At 37.5% G+C, this 22,439-nt stretch overlaps 3 protein-coding genes across 4 annotated transcripts; 2 read left to right on the top strand and 1 right to left on the bottom strand.

Moving 5' to 3' along the window:
- The first annotated feature begins 1,476 nt into the window (after positions 1–1,476).
- On the top strand, positions 1,477–18,128 carry LOC115705397 (uricase-2 isozyme 1). 2 transcript variants are annotated; one of them, XM_030632732.2, is made up of 8 exons: positions 1,477–4,644; positions 5,144–5,236; positions 5,635–5,710; positions 6,866–6,975; positions 7,284–7,375; positions 7,513–7,686; positions 7,768–7,858; positions 15,096–18,128. In XM_030632732.2, the coding sequence occupies exons 1-8, from the start codon at positions 4,441–4,443 to the stop codon at positions 15,177–15,179; spliced, it is 924 nt and encodes a 307-aa protein (XP_030488592.2). In that variant the 5' UTR covers positions 1,477–4,440; the 3' UTR covers positions 15,180–18,128. The 2 variants fall into 2 exon arrangements, with proteins under 2 accessions (XP_030488592.2, XP_060963338.1); XM_061107355.1 differs by lacking the exon at positions 15,096–18,128 and having other exon boundaries at positions 7,768–8,085.
- On the top strand, positions 16,505–18,128 carry LOC115705396 (uncharacterized). Its single transcript, XM_030632731.2, has one exon. It carries the CDS (start codon positions 16,505–16,507, stop codon positions 17,984–17,986), a length of 1,482 nt encoding a protein of 493 aa, XP_030488591.2. The 3' UTR covers positions 17,987–18,128.
- A 649-nt stretch (positions 18,129–18,777) lies between these two features.
- Positions 18,778–21,846, bottom strand: LOC115705398 (nudix hydrolase 26, chloroplastic). Its single transcript, XM_030632733.2, has 6 exons — positions 21,336–21,846; positions 21,155–21,205; positions 20,397–20,489; positions 19,782–19,876; positions 19,139–19,253; positions 18,778–19,042 (listed from the first exon to the last, which is right to left on the bottom strand). The coding sequence occupies exons 1-6, from the start codon at positions 21,633–21,635 to the stop codon at positions 18,977–18,979; spliced, it is 720 nt and encodes a 239-aa protein (XP_030488593.2). The 5' UTR covers positions 21,636–21,846; the 3' UTR covers positions 18,778–18,976.
- Between the last annotated feature and the right edge of the window lie 593 nt (positions 21,847–22,439).

Consider the following 22,439-nt stretch of genomic DNA (forward strand, 5'->3'; position numbering starts at 1 on the left):
TCCTGCTGTTGCAAAGCCTGGAGATTCATCGCTTCCCGCCGTGAATCTCAAGCCGTGAAGCCAAAACGTCCTCCCAAGCAAGTTGCTCGCAAATCGGTAAGGCCCTATCGCACTGGACTTCCTCATCCGAATCCTCTAAGGAATCTCCTCCTCCATTGGTCGTTCCTCCTGCTGCATCAATGGCTGGCACCACTCCAACAGGCCCTTCAACTCGAACTCGAGCCCAGCAAGCCTCGGCTGAGAAAGAACTTCAGGCCTATAAATCTCGAGAGAAGACTGTTCCTCCAGCCAAGAAGAAACTCAAGACTACTCCTCCCTCGGCTTCCTCGAGTTCCAGTTCAGAAGAAGAGGATCCAATGGAAGTCTCTTCAGACAAATCAGTATCTCTACATACTGAGAAGGACAGTGAGGACACAAAACTCGAGCCAGAGCCTCCTCTCTCGAAAACTGCTTCTGCAGCAAAGGCCTCTGCTGCTGCCAAAGGCAAGCAGCCCATGGAAGATCCTTCATCTGGTAATATCCCTTCCTCTATCTCTGGCTGTCCAACTTTTTACTATCGAGACAATGAGCGTGACTGGAATCTATATGCAACTCGTAAGTTTGAAAGTGAGAGGAATTATGATTTGCATGCCCATCGTGTTTATGGTATTGTAAAGTTCATTCAATTTCATCAATGGGAAAACACTCTTACTGGTTTCATTGGATTCATTGCTAACATTATTAAAGAGTTTTATGCTAATCTTACTGATGATTTTCTTGATGAGAACTCTAGACTGTACAGAAGAGTGTATGTTAGGGGTCACTGGTTCTCTTTTTCTGAAAAGGACATTGCTCAGGCTCTGCAATTGCCTGAGAATGTATCCAATGCTGTGATGTCCATGGATCGTGACTTGATGCACTCTGAACTCACTGGTGCTCGTTCGTGAAACCGGGAGAGTCTTCGAATTACTCACCTCACTTTTGCTCATGCTTCCCTTATGCGGTTTGCACTAAGCAATTGGGTTCCAAATTCTAACAAGACCGTGGTGTCTCAAGAAGTGGCTACACTCCTATACCGCATCACCTCTGGAACTTCCATTGATCTAGCCTCTCATATTCTCAACCAGATTGTCTCCTTTCGAAGAGGTAAAAAGCCAACCTTCAAACTTGTCTTTCCAAATCTAATCTATAAGGTTTTATCCTCTCAGAAGAATGTGGCCCAAGCACATGAAACACTTGAGCCTCCCATCACTGGCCCTACATTCCAACCTTCTGAATATTTTGATGGTGTGTTCCAAAAACGGCCAAAGGCTGGTGCTGCTGCTGCTTCTGCTGGTGCAAGTTCAGGCTCTGCTGCTGCAGAACTCCTGGAAGTCAAGTCTGAACTTCAGAATGTGTATACTCGTCTTGAAGCAATGGCTGATGTCCAGCATGACATGTCCAGGCAGCTGTCCACTTTGATTAAACTTTACAAAGCTTAAAGTGTTTTAGTTTGTTTCTTTTTCCTTTGTTTTTTGTTCTTTGTTTACTTTGGCACTCCGATAAACAAAAAGGGGGAGAGATATTTATTTTGGTTTGTAGCCCAACTCTGGACCCTCTTTTTCAGGGGGAGTTGTGGTTTGTTAGTACTTGTGTTCTTAATGTTTAAAGTTAGCATGTTCTTTGTTTTTATTGTGATATTCGATTGTGTTACTCAGGGGGAGTAGTATCTCTTGCTCTTGCTAACTTTGCATTGCAGGTACTTTATGGTAAAAAATTATTTTGTTCATCTAAAGTGCCAAAGGGGGAGATTGTAAAGTCCTTTTTTGGCAAGTTAGGTGACAAAATAATTTTTTCTTTTTATGGTAAGATTGCTATGCATTCATTTTCGAAATCTTACCTCTTTTATTCGGTTATTAGTTGCCATTTTCCTTGTTTGGAAAGTTGCACTTTCTGCTGAACTTTCCTTTGTTGAAAACTACTCAAAAGAGAAGGAATTCTCTTTTGGAAAGTTGTCTTTTTTAGGGAAACTTTGTTTATTGCCTTTTCCTTATTGATTTCGATTGTATCTTGATACAATCAGAATATCTAATCTGTTTTTGGCAAGAATCAAGCATTGAAAGAAGATCGGTCCCGATTTTAGTAAGTTTCCCGTTTCTGGGCAGATCTGCTTCGTCAGCAACCGAATCTGATGTAGCAGATCGTGTTTCTTTTGGAAAGTTTTTGTTCAGCTGCTAATTCGAACTTGTGGTTGCCTCTTTGGTTTCTATGATCTATAAATAGAGCCTAGAGAGCAACCATTCGAATTTACCTCTTCCATTATTCATTTTTTTACATTTATCTTTTGTGAGAAGAGAGTGTTTCTTTGTTTTGTGAGAGCCTAGTTGTTCACCTAGGTTCTAGTTGTTCTATTTCTGTTCTTACTCTATCCTAGAGGTTGTGAAGAACTACTTGACTGAACAAGAGATTGGTCTTCGGGAGAAGACTTGATAAAGCCTTACTTCGGGAGGAAGTAAGCACTTGGTCTTCGGGAGAAGACTTGCTAAAGCCTTACTTCGGGAGGAAGTAAGCACTCACACTTCAAAGACGAAGGGAGTTCGGGCTTGAAGGTGTTTCAAGAAGTCAGATTCATAAAGTGGATTACAAAGGATTGCGGCAATACTTTAGAGGGAGTCTAAACTTGTTTAAGTCAATTGTCTTTGTAATTTTGATACTTTATTAATTGATTTCATTCTCTGGGCGTGGCCCCGTGGACTAGGAGTGTTCGTGAGAACACTGATACCACGTATAAATCTCTTGTGTCAAGTTATTTATTTTTCTGCAAATATTTTATATTCTGCCTGTTTAGTTTTGCTGTAGCAGAATTACCTTCTGCTGCTGCAAACGCTTACCGTTTTTATATTTTCTTATATACAACTGACATTTGTAAAAACACAGTTTTTCAGAAGGCTTCCTGCAAGTGCTCTTGGATTGTGATTTAACTAATATGGACCTGTTGGACCATCCATTCACTTGGGAAAAGAATCATGGTTGTGACAATCGGTTGCACCAATACTAAATTGTGGAGGTTAAATTTGATTGTTAAACTGTGATTGGTTACCCATATGAAGATGTTTGGATTGATATCTCTGTTGCTGCAGAGCACGATTTACAAGCTTAGGACATTTATATTTTCAATGATATTTCGTTTGCAAAAGCTACACTCATCAATACCAATCTTTGTGCGAGATTTGTTCTCTTATGGAGGAAACAGTGTAGTAGGAGAGACTGTCAAAATAGAAGAATTGGGTGTCGAGAGAATGTCTTTCCCTAACTGAGACTTGAGACGAATTTCTTCTGTTATCAATTCACTAACTATTGAACCAATCGAAGGAAGCGGAGAACGATGCAATATAGAACCACAATGTCCCTCAAAATCACTACGAAGAGCCATTAAAAACTGAACCAATCATTGTTTCTCTCTACGAACAATATATGGTGCAAAAGCATGTAGCTCTTCTAATTCGATGAGTGTTAATTAATCCCAGAGATCTGTCATTATAGAATAAAATTCTTGAATGCTCATATCGTTTTGTTCAATAGTTGTAATATTAGTTTTCATCTAACACTATTTTGCAAGATGGTCCTAAACTTCTTTTGCTATCCTGTCCTTTGCTAATTGGGTGTCAATAGATTTTTCAACAGAGCTATTTTAATACGAATAATTTTTTCCTATCCACATATTTTTTCTTACTTAAATTTTTTTTCATAACATAATTTTAATACCAATAATTTTTTCCATCTAATCTCACACTAATCTCTTAAAGGAAATTATCTTTATTGGTAGTCATTACAAAAATAAACAAATTACAAAAATCTCTAATTACAAAATTGATGAAAATTTAAAATTGTAATGCGAATATGAAACTCAAAAAAATTAATACCAAAAATTATTATGCGAATCAAGAAAAAATTCGAAGAAATCAATACTAAAAATTGGGCTGTGGAGCTGTACGGACATTGTTTGAAGAACAAATGTATAATATAAAATAAAAAAATGATGTATAATGAATAAAAATGTTTGAAGTAAAATAAAATAAGGAAAATTTTAATGAAGGATTTTGAAAACTAGGGTGAACTTTTGAGAAGACTAATTTGGTACGTCGTATTACATCAGTTTATATTATACAGTATAATACAATATAATACAATACAATTTAATACAAACAAGAGCATCTCTTAGTATAAAAATAGAAACACATGTCACCAAAGCTAACTAGCTGTATTTGACGTTTTACCAGCTAGATCTGAGTCAGGACTCAGGAGCCCACAGTTTAGACTAGATAGAGCACAACTTGTATTGTATAAACTAAAAAAGTTCATGGAATGAGAAAGAGGAAATACATAAATGAATAACATAAATGGAAAGATAAAAATAATAATACAATAAATAATACATAACTCCTACCTCCTTTTAACTTTGATAGGCCAGGACCACCAGCCATGGCCAACCAGATTGACGGCTTCAACTTCGAGCAGAGGCACGGCAAAGCCAGGGTCAGAGTCGCCAGAGTATGGAGGAACATAGACGGACGCCAATCCATCGTCGAATGGAACGTCAGCATTAGCCTCCTCTCCAATTGCTCCGCCTCCTATGTTAACGACGACAACTCCGATATCGTCGCCACTGATACCATGAAGAACACCGTACGTATCTCCCTCCCTCTCGTTTCCTAATCCTAACCTTTTTGGTTCTCGAGAAATTTAAAATCTCTGACTTCAATTTGACTCCCAGATTCAAGTGCATCAAGGAATTTGCTGTGTTACTTGTGAAAATATTAAAAAAAAAAAAGAGAGAAGAAAGAAAAAGTTAGATTTATATCAACCTGATTCACCATTTTGTCTTTGAATTGAAGCAAATTATAGTGTTTGAAATTTACAAGTGTGTGGACCAATATGTTTTAAAAGAAGCATTTTTGTTTCGATCCAAATGAATATTCTTGATTCACACACAAATATGTATTTATATATATATATATATTTATATGCGCGTGTTTATGTGGATAGCACTGATATTTTGCGGTAAAAAAACAAATGAGCGAATCATCTTAATAAGAAATGAATGTTATCCTTTATAGGAGTAGAGTATTTCCTTCTTCTCCGCTTAAATTTTCAAGGTTATCTGAGATTCTGAGTTGCTATACAGGTGTATGCAAAAGCTAAGGAATGTACAGAGCAACTCTCAGTGGAGAACTTTGCAATTGAACTGGGTAAACACTTCACATCATATTACCGGCAGGTGAATAGTAGTAATGATTCTGAGTTGTTATTTGAATGTAGTTTAGTATTTAAAGTTATTGTTATTCTTTTGATTTTAGTACTGTGCTGTAGGACAGGACAAGAATGTTTGTTGTATCAGTATGTATAGGATGGTCCAAAAGATTTTAGTTTATTTTATTTTTGGCAGATTTCTACACCTGTTTTCAGTTATGTTTCAAAGAAATGTTAATGGCAATCTATGCCATTGAGATTGAAGAAACCCAAAAACTACCACAATTTTCCCTTCTCTTCTCTCCTTTACTTGCCTCTTTCTTTTGTTTTTTATGTATATATGAGTAATTATTTTTATCTGAAGTACCTAATATGGGAGTGATTCTTCTTCATTTGCTAAATCTTATATTTGTAACTATATTTTAGGTACATGCTGCCATCGTTAAGATAGTTGAAAAGCCTTGGGAGCGTATCTCTGTAGATGGTCAACCCCATGAACATGGTTAGTTTTGCAGTCTTTTGTTGAAGAGGAGGTGGGGAAGAAAAGTATAAACAGTGATATGTGATGAATTCATTATATGATAAACGCCCTCTAGTCTCTCTACAATTTAATTTATGTAATTACATTTTCATGTTCATGCTCATTTGAAATCAATTCAAGCTAAATGGCTTTGTGACTGAAACATAAATGATAACATCAAGTGTGTGTGCGCGTGTGTAAGAGACAAAGAGAGGGAGAGACAATAGTGCTTGATGAATTAATAAGAGCATTAGCAATCACTTCTTAGTTGATAAAGAATTCTTTGCTGGGTTGCTTATTTATCACTGAATTCCTCATTTTTCAGCTGACTTTGCTTTTGAACTGAGAGAGAAGTTACAGTGTCACTCATTTTCAGGCTATGTGAATGCCAAAAGTCTTCAATAGCTTTGTGGTTAAGTTTTTGAAGGTTGAAATAGTGGGAGAGGACTGGAAGTTTATATTTGGGATTTAACTTAACTGTTTACTTTCCATGTGATTGGACAAGATTAGAGCCAAGTTGGCAGTAGTGATTCATTTGGAATTATTTTCAATTTTATGCTGGATCAGAATAGTTTTTAGTTCGTTTAATTTAAGGTAGCCTTGGTGATGCTTGAAATTGGTTATGCTTTCAAGTAAAATACTTTAAGGCTACCTTCCTCTTGCTAATCCGATCATTATTAAACCTGTCTTTCCCACTTTATTCATTCAACAGAACAGAAGACTTCTCTATTGTTTCAATCCCAGCTTATCATATTATATTTATAATCTAATGAGTAAACCGCCTTTCTTTAATAATAAGATCAGGCTATGATGCCCTTCCTTCAGACGGTTTTAGTTTTTCCTTGTATATATTGGAGCTATGAAGCTAACTTGATTATTATATAAAGGGGGAAACAGCTTCTTCAGTTCACAGATCGGCAGTGCATATGATTCATTCCAAAGAAGTAAAATTGTACTAAGCAAATTTAACCAAAGAATATATTTTTTCTTGGTGAACTGAAAAATTATTTCAACTTGGATTAATCAGTTTTAAACAAAAAAACAGTTGTCATTATATTTCTATATATTACCACATCTTAATCCTTGTAAATGAATAATTTGAAACCTCATTATTTTTCTTATTATTCTTTTATAAAGGTTTTAAGCTTGGGTCTGAGAGGCATACAACAGAGGTAGTAGTGCAGAAGTCTGGCATGCTAAAGTTGACATCTGGAGTTGAAGGTTTGGCTGTACTTAAGACAACAAAGGTATGTTTATTTCCTAAATAGTTCTTGCATCCAAAATAAGAATTTAAGCTTCCTTCATTCTTTTCTTGAGTAAGATTTCTACCATGTACAGTTAATGATTGAAAATAAAAGATTATCCAGTCTCAACTGCTCATTCACCAAAATGAGTAGCGAGAAAATTTGTTAGTAAAACGTTTCAATGGAGTTTGGAGTTATAATTTGGAAATATACAAAAGAAGACGATTATTTCATTATTTGATGCACTAATTTAAATGCTGATTGCTTTATATTTTTTCTTACCTTTATATGATTATTATTTCCATGAGCAGTCTGGTTTTGAGGGATTCATCAGGGATAAATACACAATTCTTCCCGAAACACGAGAAAGGATACTAGCAACAGAGGTAACTGGAACGTGGAGGTATGAATTTCATCCTGATATGTTAATTTGATTGACTTATGATTGAACAATCAATGTATTTGGTTCTATGATGCCTTGTTATAATTTCTCGATGTATATATTTGAAAGATATGATTTATGTGATACACTTAATGCAGGTACTCATATGAATCTGTCTCCAGCATTCCTCAGAATCTACTGTACTTTACTCAGAGATACATGGACGTGAAAAAAGTATTGACTGACACTTTTTTTGGTCCTCCAAAAGAGGGAGTCTATAGCCCATCTGTTCAGAGCACTCTTTTTCAAATGGCAAAGACTGTTCTTAACAGGTCACCTATTCTGGCACTTACATGTGGTGCTTCTTTCATCTATGACAGATTTATATTAAATTTCAGTATTTGTGTTTTCAGGATTCCTGACGTAACGTCCGTGCAACTCAAAATGCCGAATCTTCATTTCTTACCTGTTAACCTGTCGAACAAGAATAACAGTATAGTGAAGGTAGGCTTCTTTTTATTGCTTATAATTTGTGCTAATTTGAGTGGAAGAATAACATACAGGTACTTAAAGATCATCTATGCAATTTTCCATAAATGAACCTTTTCAAATGGACAAGCTGACATCTGTATTGTTATTGTGGCTTGTGTAAATAATTCATTAATTGGATGCAACAGCTGGTGTGTTTATAAGGTCATATATACATTCTTATTTTTCAAAGGGTACTGAAATTTCTGTTGTCTCTCCTGGGCTTCAGTTTGAGCTTGGTATTTGTATTTTCGGAGGAGAAGAGGAAAAGTTAAATGAAGCCCAAGTTTACTTAGCCCCTGGGTGGTTTTAGTTTTAAACTTTTTTTTTTGAGAAAAGGCGTTTATATTATAAATTAAAACTGAGTTTAGACCTCACGGTCATTACATAAAATAGCTTCCGGTATAGAAGGGACCGGGATAGATCCATACAACTGATGGGAGAAAGCCCATCTAGCCACATTATGAGCGGCAAAGTTACAAGATCTGCTAACATAAGAAAAACAACAACTATTAAATAAAGGAGATGACTTAGTACAAAATGAGATGTAGTTCTCTAAAGCCCAACGAGATCCGTTCCCATTGATAGCGTCGATGACCACTCTCGAATCATTCTCCACAATAACATACTTATAGCCGAAATCTGAAGCAACTGACACAGCCAAGCAGCAAGCTGCGGCTTCACCACACAGAGCATCCGAGAACTCCTCCCGAGCCGTCTGAACATTAATCACTCTGCCAAGATGATCTCTAGCAACAACAACAATACACATACTCTCCAAACCCACTTTCACATCACAGTTCAGCTTTATCCAGTCCTCAGGGGGAGGGGACCAAGCTTCCTTTAGCACCAGAGTCGGACTAGAGAGTAGAGAATCAGACATATCTGCATAAGAGGTACAAATAATATCAAAGCATTTGTTAAAATCAACAGGACAGTTATTATGGACCTTATCATTACGCACCCTCCATATAGTATCCACAACAATAGAAGCATACAAGAATATATATCATCAGCACTGGCCCTTTTGTGTTTAAGATCCCAGATGAACTTAATCCAATCCCAGACACGAATGCCCGTATCACAGATCGGATAGATACCCCACGGAGAGGAACGCCATAAATGAAGAGCTACATCACAAGAAAGGAAAAGGTGTTCAACAGATTCTTCCCCCACGCCACAAAGGGGGCAGCTCAAGTCCTCTATATGGAAACGTTTTCCTATAACATCTCTTACCGGAAGAGCATTAGATAAGATGCTCCACCACATGACTTTGTGTCGCTCCAAGATTTTGCTATTCCACAGTTTATTCCAAAGCTTTGGCGCGACATCACAGTGAGGAGCTCTTTCCAGGGCTTGGGATAGATAAGCAGACTTACACGAGAACTGCCCATTACTTTCCAGCGTCCAAACCCATCTATCTTGACCTACACCAGAGGGGTGACCCCCTTTCAAAATGGCCGCAACAGTGTCCTTCTCAAACAGAAGCTTCAGCTTTTGTAGGTCCCAATGTCCATTATTACAGACTAACTCCGCCACACGATTAAAGTTGGTAGGGGCACCCCTTCTACGCTTCGGGCAAAAGCCTTTAGAGTGAGGAATCCACGGGTCTGACCAGATTTCCGTTGATTCTCCGTTAGCAATCAACTTACAAGCCCCTTTTTTCAAGATAGAATTAGCCTTGACAACACTTTTCTAAAACCAAGAATCAGAATTTTTATACCTGCAAGAGAGAAAGTCTTTTCCCCGGAGGTACTTCGCATTCAATACTTGAGCACATAGAGATTGGCTACCGGTTAGAATATTCCACCCCCATTTAGCCAAGAAGGCCTGGTTCATTTCTTTTGTCTTGCGGAAACCCAATCCACCTAACGATTTAGGGAGGCAAAGCTTGTCCCAAGCCTTTAGATGGATCCCATGGTTTCCCTTCTCAAAACCCCACCAAAAATCTCTAACCAGACTATCGATCCTGTTAACCATACGAGATGATAGTTTTGTAGTTTGCATAGCATACATTGGCAAAGACAAGCCCACAGATTTTATTAGAGTTGCACGCCCCGCCTTTGATAGAGTCTTTGCCTTCCAACCTTGAAGTTTAGCCGTGAGGTTGTCTAAAATAAAGTTAAAATCGGCGTCCTTTTGCCTAGATCGGAAAAGGGGAAGACCCAAATATTTTAAGCACCCCTCAGGATAATCAATTCCCAGACCTTCCTTGATATCCCTACGCATGTTCACCGGCGTGTTTTTACTGAAGAAAATTGTCGTCTTGAGCTTATTCACCTGTTGGCCAGACCAAGAGCAGAATTTTTCTAAGCAGCTCCAGACGCCATTTGCCTCAACTAAATTGGCTCTGCCCACCAATATTAAGTCATCCGCAAAGAAAATGTGGGATAGCACAGGACCACCTCTACTGAGTTTAATACCTTTGATGGAACCCTGGTCAAGGGCATCGTGAATTAATCTTGAAAGAACATCAGCAGCCCAGATAAAAAGATAAGGGGAAAGCGGGTCTCCCTGACGAAGCCCACAGGAGGGATTAATTTTGCCAACAGGACCCCCATTGAGACAAATATTTAGGGTTGTAGTAGAAATACATTGCGATATCCAATGACGGAATTTTAGCGGGATACCATAACACTCCAAGACATGATCAATAAATTTCCAGCTCAACCTATCGTATGCTTTAACAAGGTCAATTTTTATAGCAAAGAAACCCTCCTTACCCTTCTTTCTATTAAACGAGTGGATGATTTCTTGGACAATGACATTGTTATCATGGATGTTTCTACCTGGGACAAAAGCAGCTTGCGTTGGACAGATAATGGAAGGAAGAATAGGCCTAATTCTGTTAGCCAAAATTTTAGCGATGACTTTGTACACCACATTACAAAGAGAGATCGGTCTAAAATGATTGGTACGGATAGGGTTTTGGACCTTCGGGATGAGCACAATGTTCGTGGCATTAATCCCTCTATGCATATTACCATTCTTAAAGAAGTCTAGAATCGCATCACAGAAATCAGATCCAACAGAATCCCAGTAATGTTTGTAGAAAAGGACTGACATCCCATCAGGACCCGGGGCTTTATGGTTGTTCATTGTAAACAAAGTTCTCTTAATCTCGTCAGCACTAGGAGTACTAACAAGGTCATTCAACTCCTCTTGAGAGAATCGCTCATGAATCAACTGAGAGCAATTGTAATCCAGAGTAGATGTAGCCTCCGTAAAGATACCCTTGAAGAAATCAATAAACTCCCTCCCAATTACCTCTCGGCCGGAAATCCAAACATTATCCTTGTTCATAATACTCTCGATGGCGTTTCGCCGGCCTTTAATAGCAGCCGAAAGAAAGAAAAACTTAGAACACTTATCCCCATCTTTGAGCCAAGAAATCCTGGCCCTTTGTCTCCAATAGATCGCTTTTCTTTCTCTTGACTCATTAAGGTCCCAGCGGACCACCCGCTCCTGATTCCAGTCCCGAGACCCAGCCGGGAGTCTCTGCAGAAAGTCAAGCTTCTGTTCAAGCTCTTTAATAATCACATCGAGCTTACCAAATTGAGATCTATTCCAATTCTGGAGAGCCACCCTGGTGGCGCCAACCTTTTTGAAAATTCTTGCCGGAGCCCAGGCATGGTTAACCGAGTTCCAAGCGTTGGCCACCACCAGATTGCTTCTAGCATCACGAGTCCATCCTTCCTCAAATTTAAAGGACCTTTTAAACTTGGTCGCCGGACCATCCGACATAAGGCATAAAGGCCTATGGTCAGAATTACAAGTCTGGGACGAGCAAAGGATAGCTCTTGGGAATAAATTGAGCCAAGCACCATTCACTAAACCTTTATCTAAAGCAGATTTCACATGCTGCCTCCCAGACCGATGGTTATCCCAGGTCAAGTTGTCCCCTTGGATTGGCATATTAATAAGACCCCTAGTGTCCAAAAGGTTAGAGATGATCGGGATAAAAGGGTCCCGACCAGAAGAGCCTTCCCTTTCAGAGGCATTAAGAACAAAATTTGTATCACCCAATATAAGCCAAGGCCCCCCGAATCTATCTCCCAGTTGCAAAAACTCAGACCAGAATTTTTTCTTAGCATGAAGATAAGGGGGACCATAAACACACGAAAGAAGCCAAGGGTGGGAAGCGGGATCCGAATACACTATCCCCGATATATGATTACAAGAACACGAAATACATTCAAAAATAAACCCAGCCTTCCAAGCCAAGATAATACCACCCGCATTGCCTCTAGCCGGAACACAGACATTAAAATAAAAATGGAGGGATTTAAGAGTACGTGTCAGAGGATTAGCATCCACCTTAAGCTCGGTAAGAAAGAGAAAATCAGGAGCTCGAGACCGGATGAGGGACTTCAATTCCCGAACTGTAGAGGTCTGCCCTAACCCTCTACAGTTCCAAGCAATGCCTCTCATGGCTCCTATGGAGGAGATTCTACATTCTCCTCCACAGGGGTATGAGAGTAAGCAGACCCACTCGAAACAGCATCATCAATCACAAATGAACCAATCAAGGGGTTCTTCAAAATACCAGATCGGCTTGGAGAGTTAGAACTATCCTCAGAAGGCTCATCAAGTACCATATCAGGATCATTCTCTTTTTGCTTGGAGTCCCAGGGAAAGTCGCGGACTACACCTGGGTACTTGCGGTGGATTTTGTGAGGCCTTGAGGAAAGAGATGCAGAAGATTCAAACTTCCTTTTCTTGAAAGGAATAGTCCTCTCATTAACCTCGGAAGAAGCCGGGACTCCAATATCACCTCCTATCTTGCGAATCTCATACAAATCAAGCTTGCCAAAATGTTTGAGATCATTCATTAACTCCTCTTGAGCTTTAAAGAAATGAGACAAAGCTTGCTCTTCATTTATTTGAACTTGATTTTCACAATCACCAACGGGCTTTGAAGATGTGAGACCAATTTGCCCACCATTAGCTTGGTCCAAAAGAACTGGCCCAATATTAGTTTGAGTAGGATTAGAAATAATCGGGTCCACATGCCCAACATTAGAAAAATTATTTAAATTTGATTCCTCCAAAACAGGCCCACCACTCATTAAAAACGGCACAACCTGTTGGACCGGCCCACTGGGATGGGAGATATCTTGATTCAAAATTTTAGGCCCACATTCCAACTGCTCTTCAGCTGGCCCAAGAAGCTTCAAACCCGGCCCACACGGAGACGGCCCACCATCCAGAGAAGACAAGTCAACGGCCACAGCATTTGAATTTAAAATTAAATTCGTACCCTCCACGCATGGTCTCCTCAAAGAAGAAATTCCAACATAGTCTTTTCCTTGCATCCGAACCCCAATACCACCACTATTACCCGAAGTAGCAAAAGAGTCCTTACCACCTGCAGCCGATTGCTTAGGATGCCACACCAATCGCTGGAGCTCCCCAGACTTAGCTGCTGCACGATGGGTCACCATCAAAGAGCGTCTCGGTCGACGAAACATCCCAGTGACACCCATCGGTTCACCAGCAACCGGAGCCGGAGACGCCATTAATGGACGATACGCACCACCTTTCTTCACCACGGCCAAGGAGGAGACAGTACTAGGACCACCGAAGGATGGACCAGAGAATACGTCGTGGTACGCGGAGGACGTTGAGAGCCACGGACCATACATTGGGAAAGGAATACCATCACACTTCGCCACCGTCACCGGCGACGACAACGAACAGCCTCGTCGTTGATGACCCAGACGACCGCAGTGGTAGCAAAAAATCCCAATCTTTTCAAACTTAACTTGCAACCATTGTTTCACACCAGAATTTAAATCAAAAAAGCACCCTGAACATAAGGGTTTATGAATGTCAATATCCACCAAGATCTTGAAAAATGTTGTGCACGAGGCTGGTTTGTCCTCCTCCATATCAAGCTTTATCACAGACCCGACCAAGCCCCCAAGAAGAAATCCATTAGCACTTGAGTAAAACTCATGGGGAAGGTTGTGAACTTGCACCCAAACTCTTAGAGAATTAAACACAATCGGCCCGTCGACACTCGGAGTCCAATCTTGCAAAGCCAACGTATAACCACGAACACACCAAGGACCGTTTGCAAGAGCCCAGTTCCTGTCATTACCATTATCAAACCCAAACTTGAAAACATTTGAGGTCTTCACATCATCCACCATGGCCACAACACTAACCGGCTTTTTCCAAGTTTTAGCCACAAAATCCAAAACAGTAGGGATATCCACAATCATGGGAGCAATTACTTTCCCGTACAAACACGATGAAGCTAACGCCTTAACCGAAGAAGGGCACGGAGAAAGCTTGACAGAGGTTTCCATGCACGTAAAGTTCTTTCCTTTAAGGGAAGAGTTGGAGGCAATGATTGGCTCCATAAATACACACAAACAGAGAAGTAAATGGACCCCAAAGACACACTACCTACCCAAATCTCACCAACTCCAAATAACTGTAAAAAAGGAGAACTTTACACAAGAAAAACACTCAACCCCACCCAAGTCAAACTCAGACAAACAAACACAAGATAAAGAAACAAAAGAAGCCAAAGAGATAGACTGACCACGCACGAACAGAGAAAGAACAAAGGGAACTAAGCAAGGGCCAGCTTACCAACACAGAAACAAGAAGCGTGAGACTTAAGGGTGACACGAAAGAAGGACGACTCAAAGACGAGAGAGAGAAAGTAGATGACCATCTCTCCTCGTCACAAGTTTTAGTTTTAAACTTTGATAATACCATTTTAATTCAATTAGCAGTACAGAACAAAAATTAACTAGGCATGACATTATTACATTGTTTTTTACCAAGTCAAAGAAGGAGAGAAGTTGGAAGAAGTTCATAAGAGGAATTATTGAACGTTATTGAAAATTATATTTCTTTGGCTGAATTTAAGGATCAAGGCTGTGGAGAATTTTGTTCAAGTTTAACAAAATGAGATGGTGATGCTCTAGTTTTTAAGGTCCTTCGCCTTTCAATTCTCTTGTAAATGCTAGAGAAAACTTTATTTTGATTGAAATTCTTCTGTATACTATCTAAACTACCCCATCAATGAGATTCTTTTCTTTAATTTGCCAATAAGTCGTGGTAATTATATAGGATTATGTTTCAACAATGCATAAAAACCAGATTGTTTGGTTTCATGGAAGAGCATAACTGCTGTGATCATATCTTGCATATTATTTATGAATGCTTTGATTGATTCATGGTTTGTTTTGTGCAGTTCGAAGACGATGTTTACTTACCAACAGATGAACCACATGGATCAATTGAAGCCAGCCTAAGCCGATACTGGTCCAAACTGTAGTGGCTTACCCTGGTATGCTGGAGTGCACACTCGTTCATCCTCACTTCTGGGAAATGAAATTTTCATTTTCTTCAACACTGTCGAACCCAAAATGTAAGTATAGTTAATAAAAGAGATCACAAACTCAACTTGAATAAACCTGGATTACGTATCTTGGTAAGTTTTATATGAACTTGTAACATGTTTGAATTGTAATCTAGTGAGTGTTGGTATGAACACATGGAGAATCTGTTTTTGAAGTGTTGTAAAATAAATAATTTGTTTAAAGTATTTACTAGTGCTGCATAGAAACAATTATAATGTAATTTGTTGCAAAAAAAATATATATATAAATAAATAAATCTAAGCAGACTTAACAACGAGAGTAAAATGTGGTCCAAAGAAGTTTAAATAGGATTACAGCATAATTGACTTGAACAAATGAAAATCTCATTCTGATTCAATTTGCGCACAAGTATGAAGAAAACAATTCCTCTTAAACTCCACAAACAAGTTCTGCAAGATACTTGTAATCCTTGATAAGACTTATCTTCAAGTTTCTAAGACATTCTTTCAATGTCATGAAGAAGAGTAAGATGTAGAGCTGGGTAAAATCATCTTATCTCATGGACAAATACTCCCCAGTCCCCACTATCCCAAAACACACTAGAACAACTGAGTTACGCCTAATTGTTCTTAAGATTATCATGGCTCATAGGCAAACATTTTGTCCAGAAATAAAAACTCCACCATTGCTACATTTTTACTTTCACGTTGACTCCATTCTTTACGTTAAGCACAGAATTTCAGCACAGTTGCATGACTTCTCCTCAGAACTGGATAAGCTGAGTAAGTACTATGGGTGTATGCATCATGGAAATATCTCTTAAAAAGTAGATTACTATGGGTGCATGCATGGAAAGAGTTTTTCATGTGACAATAACCGCGATACAATTAAGAAGAGTTTCTCAAGTTCTTCAAAATTAACAGAACTAATCATCCTGAAAAGTATTAGTTTGTTCAATGTGCCAAAGTCATATTGCCACATTGAACAAAAAGAGGAAGGTGATGAAATTTCATAAAGAGATTGTTAGTTTTGGAGGAGTTGCAAAGAAAAAAAAAACATAATAGAGCTCCTTTTCATTAACGTAGCAGCACAGAAACGTGAGGGCTTCAACTGTTTAGTTTGGGCTTAATGCCCATTATTGGTCCAAGCCCAACAAAAGATGTATAACTTTCTTTCTTTGTTTCTTCTTTTTCTTGCTGAATGTAAAAGTAAGCTTAATAAATTAATAATAATTATGAAATGATCTCCGTCCCTCTGTTCCGCTACGCACTCTCTCGCCATGGATTCGCAAGAAAATCTTCAACCCATTAACAGACCAGAGCGAAATCAAAATCCCAATTCAAAGACTTATCTTTTGGTTTCAATCCTTATACTCTTCGTAGCAATCTCCTTCACTTTTACCAAAACTGACTACTACAAAATTCAACTCCTCAGACATAAATTCTCATCACACTCCAATATTTTCCAAGCTTTTCTGGAGTTTCTTGCTCCAACTCAAAAGCCCAGAAAAACCCAAACTCCAAAACCCATTTCTAAGCCTCCTTACTGTGTCCTATGGATGGCTCCTTTCCTTTCAGGTGGTGGGTACAGTTCAGAAAGTTGGTCATATATCTTGGCCCTTCATGAAAATGTAAAAAGCCCACTTTTTAGATTGGCCATTGAGCATCATGGTGATCTAGAATCATTGGATTTTTGGGAGGGTTTACCAGTTTCTACCAAAAACTTGGCAGTTGAGCTTCACCAAACTGAATGTACTATGAGTGAAACTATTGTGATTTGTCATAGTGAGCCTGGTGCTTGGTACCCTCCATTGTTTGAAACTATGCCGTGCCCACCAGGTGCTTACCAAAATTTCAAGGCTGTGATTGGTAGGACCATGTTTGAGACTGACAGGGTGAACGCTGAACATGTCAATAGATGTAACAAAATGGATTATGTTTGGGTGCCTACGGAATTTCATGTATCAACATTTATAGAAAGTGGGGTTGATCCATCTAAAGTTGTGAAGATTGTTCAACCTATTGATGTGAAGTTCTTTGATCCACTTGCGTATAAGCCTTTAAATCTAGATTCTACAGGGCATTTGGTTTTAGGAGCAAGAACCAATAGTTTGAATTCAAAGTTTGTTCTTTTGAGTGTCTTTAAGTGGGAGTATAGGAAAGGATGGGATGTGTTGTTGAAGTCATATTTGGAGGAGTTTTCTGGCGCTGATGGTGTTAGTTTGTATCTTTTAACAAATCCATATCACTCTGATGGAGATTTTGGGAATAAGATAGTGGACTTTGTTGAGAACTCTGATATAACAAAACCAGTTACTGGTTGGGCTCCTATATATGTCATAGACAACCACATAGCTCAAACTGATTTGCCTCGGCTCTACAAGGCAGCCGACGCCTTTGTTCTTCCATCAAGAGGAGAAGGGTGGGGAAGACCCATTGTGGAAGCCATGGCAATGTCCTTGCCAGTAATAGCTACCAATTGGTCCGGGCCAACTGAGTTTTTGACAGAAGAAAATAGCTATCCATTGGCATTTGATAGAATGAATGAAGTAACTGAGGGACCTTTTAGAGGGCACCTTTGGGCAGAACCTTCTGTTAGTGAGCTTCGTGTTTTGATTAGGCATGTGATGAACAACATGGATGAAGCCAAGGCAAGAGGCAAAAAAGCAAGGGAAGACATGATTAGAAGGTTCTCCCCAGAGATTGTTGCCAATATCCTTGCTGATGCTATACAAAATATACTTGAGAAGTCCAATGATTAGCCCCATTTTTTCTTTATTATTTTATGTTTTCATTTGTGAGACACTCCTCTAAAAGACCTACACAAAGTAATGCCACCTTTTTATGAAATGCATCTGTGAATTTACCAAAGCTTTCTATGAAATGTGGGTTTATTAATCTGCATTAGCTTTCTTCTGAGTTCTGAGAAGCTAGCTGTGCCTTGTGATTATGTACTTCTCATCTTAGAGGTAGAGAGAGGTAAAAATATATGTACTCATAGTTTCATACTAGTCACATAATATAGTGAAAAGCAAAGAAATCCTCAATTTGCCTCGTGACTGTCGGTAAACTCCAGATTGAAAGCTCCTTGAACTACAATCAAAAATCACTCATACCATCCAATGTTAATTATGCTAATATGACTGACAAATTTGATAAAAATTTGATTATGAGAAACATTCCCTACTGGTAAGTCGTTATTAAATCCTCATCAATTACAACTTCATCTTGGTTTGTGACTTCATAAGCTTGGACGCAAATTGATTTGACAAAATTGTAAACCCTCATGTTTGCTACTGGTTGAATTTGACATTTTAATATAGTAAATTATCTTTGTTTTATAAATGATATGATACATCAAGTTATAATTTACAAAATCATGAAAATAAAATCACAATGTGACATTAGGCTGATGGTTTGATTGACCAAATTGATAAACTGATGAACATAATCAGATTGATAAATCATATCATTTATAAACTGATGAGATACAATCAAAACCCAAAACTGGGTCATATTTCCATAAGAGCCTCTATAATAAAAGAACAAAATTAAAATTGTAACTCTTTTCAAAAACATAGATATATCGAATTCAGGGCATATAAAACAGCAAGAAGAGAGGAACACCATCAGATATTCAGTAAGATGAACGATCATAATGTGCTAAAGTTGCAAGAGAAATTATTGCTATGTCAAACAGATATATATTCAGTAAGATGAACGATCATAATCCTTAACATTAGGTTTCAAGGTTACTGAAGATATGGTGCGAAAAATGATAGAACTTCTTTATAAACAGGCTTCTTAAAATCAACTGCCTGCACAGATTATTGGAGAGGAAAAGCAAAAATGTAGTCAAATATAAGAAGTGTGTAAATAAAAAATCTTTTGAACTTACGATATAGTATACTCACCAGGTCAATTGTTTGTTCTGCTGACAACCATGACCACTCACCAAACTCAGCTTTCTCAGTTCCATCCCCCAAGAGATTGATTTCTTCATCCTTTCCAGTAAATTTAAACAGAAACCTTTTTTTTTTTTGACAATGCGAACAAAATAAATTAGAGCTAGCTTAGTATCATTTATTTCTTCTTTAAATTAACATAACAATTTTTCTTTTGACAATCTAGAGTAACAAATACTAAAGTTAAGATGACCATAAAACATACATAACATGTATATTCGAAACACAACAATTAGTTATTGTATCTTGATGGCAGTGACAAGTGAGAAAGGCATAAAATAGACTAGGAACCAGAATGTTTTTCCTATTTTTGCAAGAACAAAAGGCTTATTTTCAAGAGTATACAGTTGTTTGTAACATAAGAGCAGGAGTGCACATGCATATATTTATCATCGAATGCAAGTGCTGGAGATAAAATTGATAAAATGGTTGGTGTGTGGCAATAGTTCAGAAGCGATAACCAGGTCTCATTTTGTCCTGAAACAATGAATTAACTAAATGAAAGCTGATGTCCTGGCTGCAGCCTACAAAGCATGCAATGCATCGAACTACGTAGATGAAAAAGAGTCATAAATTCAAATCTTATACTAACCACTTCTGTGCCTGGCCTTTCCAATCTCCTCCCCACTGATGCCTAAGTTTTTCCCTGACTTTTGGTGGGAAGTCATAAGTCAACCAATGAGGTACCTAAATAATATAGTCATTATAATAACAAGAATGTTGTTAATCATATAATAAGGCAGCATGAGCACCACTCCCGATCTTTTTGCCTGGTAGAAGCATGCTAAGAACAGAATATAAGCCAATGCATAAACAGCAGAGAGGATGTATAGAAGCCTAACTTATAAACATAGAGGAAGTACAGAAGCCTATCCTAAATTTTCACACATTATTAAACTTGAAATCTTAAATGCGACCAACTAAGCTAATCTATATTATATAACTTTTCTTTGGACCTTCATCTCAATCTTATCATAGAGTTTAGTAACTATAACGTTTGAATGCAATAACTATGCAAACAGCAAAATGATCAGCGCTCTACTTCTTTATCCAACAACCAAATTTAATAAGTTTATCACAAAAATAGACTGGTGTTTTATGACCAAACATGATACTTTCTTCAGTCTTGAACAGAAATGCTATCTTAATTCTTAAAGAAAATGTCTAGAGCACTAAGGCATCGTACTCAACAGTATATGAGTTGTACCTCTGCAAGGATTTCAGCAGAACTCACTCCTGTCTCTTCTCTTAATTCCCTTATGGCTGCACTTCTGGGATCCTCACCCTCATCAACACCCCCCTTTCAAACACAAGAGAAACAAATATTATATTATTCAACACTGATTCAGAGATATTATAAAGATAGTACTCAATGTTTGAGTTTGAACAATGTGATAATTTCATTCATCGCTTTCAGAAATATCAGGATCCCCAAGTTTTAGTTATCTAGAGATAGAAAGAGATGAATGGAGTAAAAATAGCTCACTTCATCCTAGATCTTCCATTTAAAAAAAAAACACCAGTCTTATACTTTCCCTGTGTACAAACTCATATGATGGTTGTTTCCATATGAATTGAGTTAATATCAAAAGCTCATATATACTACAATGAAATTGAAGTAATTCACAATTTTCCACTGCCAAACCATCAAGTTCATATCTGTTTATACTTGTACTCTACTTCCTGTGTACCTTACAATGTTTGGGAAGAGTGAACTAACAAAATTAAATTCGTTTTGACACAGTAATTTAATCATATGTTCTTCAAAGAATCATTATCGCACTTGCAACAAAACTTAAACAAAGGGTTTTTGTCTATGAAAGTTTTCCCCACAAAGAAACGAGAGAATAAACGGAAAATGGGCAAGAGCTTAAATTATCCAACTAAAATGTTTTATCCCAAATAATTCAAGCAATAACGTTGCAAATTTCTTTCTTTATTCAAGCAATCCATTCCTATAATTACCTGAGGCATTTGCCATGAATCTGGTATATCTAACCTTGATGCAGCAAAAATCTGTTACAAAAATGGAAAGAAAGAAAGAATAAAATCAAATTTACTTACACAAATATAAACATATACATATGTATATGTATATGTATTCGTATGTGCGAAATACATAGGATGGATAAATAAAAGACAGAACCTTTTTGGAATCGTTGATGAGGCATATACCGACGTTTCTTCTGTAACCTTCAGGAGGAGCTTCCATGGCGGGAGATGATGAGGAGGAAAAGGAGGATTGGGGTGTAGTAATAGATGAAGAGAGGAGTGGGAAAGGTGATAAAATAGGGGATTTAAGAGGGTAGCTGAGGAAAGGTGAAGGCGTAGGAAGTCGGAGAAGAGTTGAGGAAGAGGAAATGGGATGATAATGGTGATGATGATGGTGGTGAAGAAGATGAAGTGGAGAACTTAGACTTGCACAGACCGATCGGCTTAAACCCATTCCATTCAATCACTTCAATTCATTCTTTTCCTCCCAAAACACTCATTTTTTCCATTAATTTTCTATGCATTAACAAATTCTAGAAAACATAATAATTTGAGAGTAGAATTATAATTTAATAATTTTGAAATAAGAATTGCACTAAATAAGTTATTTAATGGAGATACACTAACAATTGGAAAATATCTTTCTATTTTTTTGGATAGGGAAAAATATTAGGAAACTTCATTAACTTATTATTATTTCTTTTAATATTTAGGCAATGTTTGATTCATTGGAATCTTAATGGTAATAGTAATAAATAGATCCATACATTTTTTTTCTTTTGAATTATAATATAATAAGTATTGTAATGATAATTATATACCAAAACTAATGTAATCTTTATTACAATTACATTCTATTATAAAAAATATATAATATTTTAATAAAAATATAATAATAAAAGTTAAAAAATCTATATCATATTTTTTATTATTTTATAATTATAAAATAAATTAATATAGTTACTTTAGTCAATACAAATTTTATTCTATTACATTCTTATACCAAGCTAAACATAATAATTTTAATTACATGTTTATTCTAACTACAAACTAAATATTGTAATCAATTCTAATTACCATTTTTATTCCATTACTATTATCATTACCACTTCATTACACCAAACCATATATCACCTTAATTGCATTGTAGATACATGTCTTTAACTTTTGTTATTATTAGACACTAACGTCACCTTACCTTATTGTGGTGTTAGATACCTTAAAGTACCGAATAAACTTTTTAATATTTCTATTAAGA

The sequence above is a fragment of the Cannabis sativa genome, chromosome 1, assembly GCF_029168945.1.
Source record: "Cannabis sativa cultivar Pink pepper isolate KNU-18-1 chromosome 1, ASM2916894v1, whole genome shotgun sequence".
Taxonomy (NCBI): domain Eukaryota; kingdom Viridiplantae; phylum Streptophyta; class Magnoliopsida; order Rosales; family Cannabaceae; genus Cannabis; species Cannabis sativa.

What these genes read in the sequence shown, in the direction of transcription:
- LOC115705398 (XM_030632733.2), bottom strand. Translation starts at nt 21,635, where the DNA reads ATGGGTTTAAGCCGATCGGTCTGTGCAAGTCTAAGTTCTCCACTTCAT. An exon ending in CTGCTGAAATCCTTGCAGAG is followed by an intron (nt 19,877 to 20,396) that starts GTACAACTCATA and finishes TATATTATTTAG; the next exon opens with GTACCTCATTGGTTGACTTA. An exon ending in CAGAACAAACAATTGACCTG is followed by an intron (nt 19,043 to 19,138) that starts GTGAGTATACTA and finishes TAATCTGTGCAG; the next exon opens with GCAGTTGATTTTAAGAAGCC.
- LOC115705397 (XM_061107355.1), top strand. Translation starts at nt 4,441, where the DNA reads ATGGCCAACCAGATTGACGGCTTCAACTTCGAGCAGAGGCACGGCAAA. An exon ending in GAGGTAACTGGAACGTGGAG is followed by an intron (nt 7,376 to 7,512) that starts GTATGAATTTCA and finishes CACTTAATGCAG; the next exon opens with GTACTCATATGAATCTGTCT. An exon ending in GCAAAGACTGTTCTTAACAG is followed by an intron (nt 7,687 to 7,767) that starts GTCACCTATTCT and finishes TTGTGTTTTCAG; the next exon opens with GATTCCTGACGTAACGTCCG.
- LOC115705396 (XM_030632731.2), top strand. Translation starts at nt 16,505, where the DNA reads ATGGATTCGCAAGAAAATCTTCAACCCATTAACAGACCAGAGCGAAAT.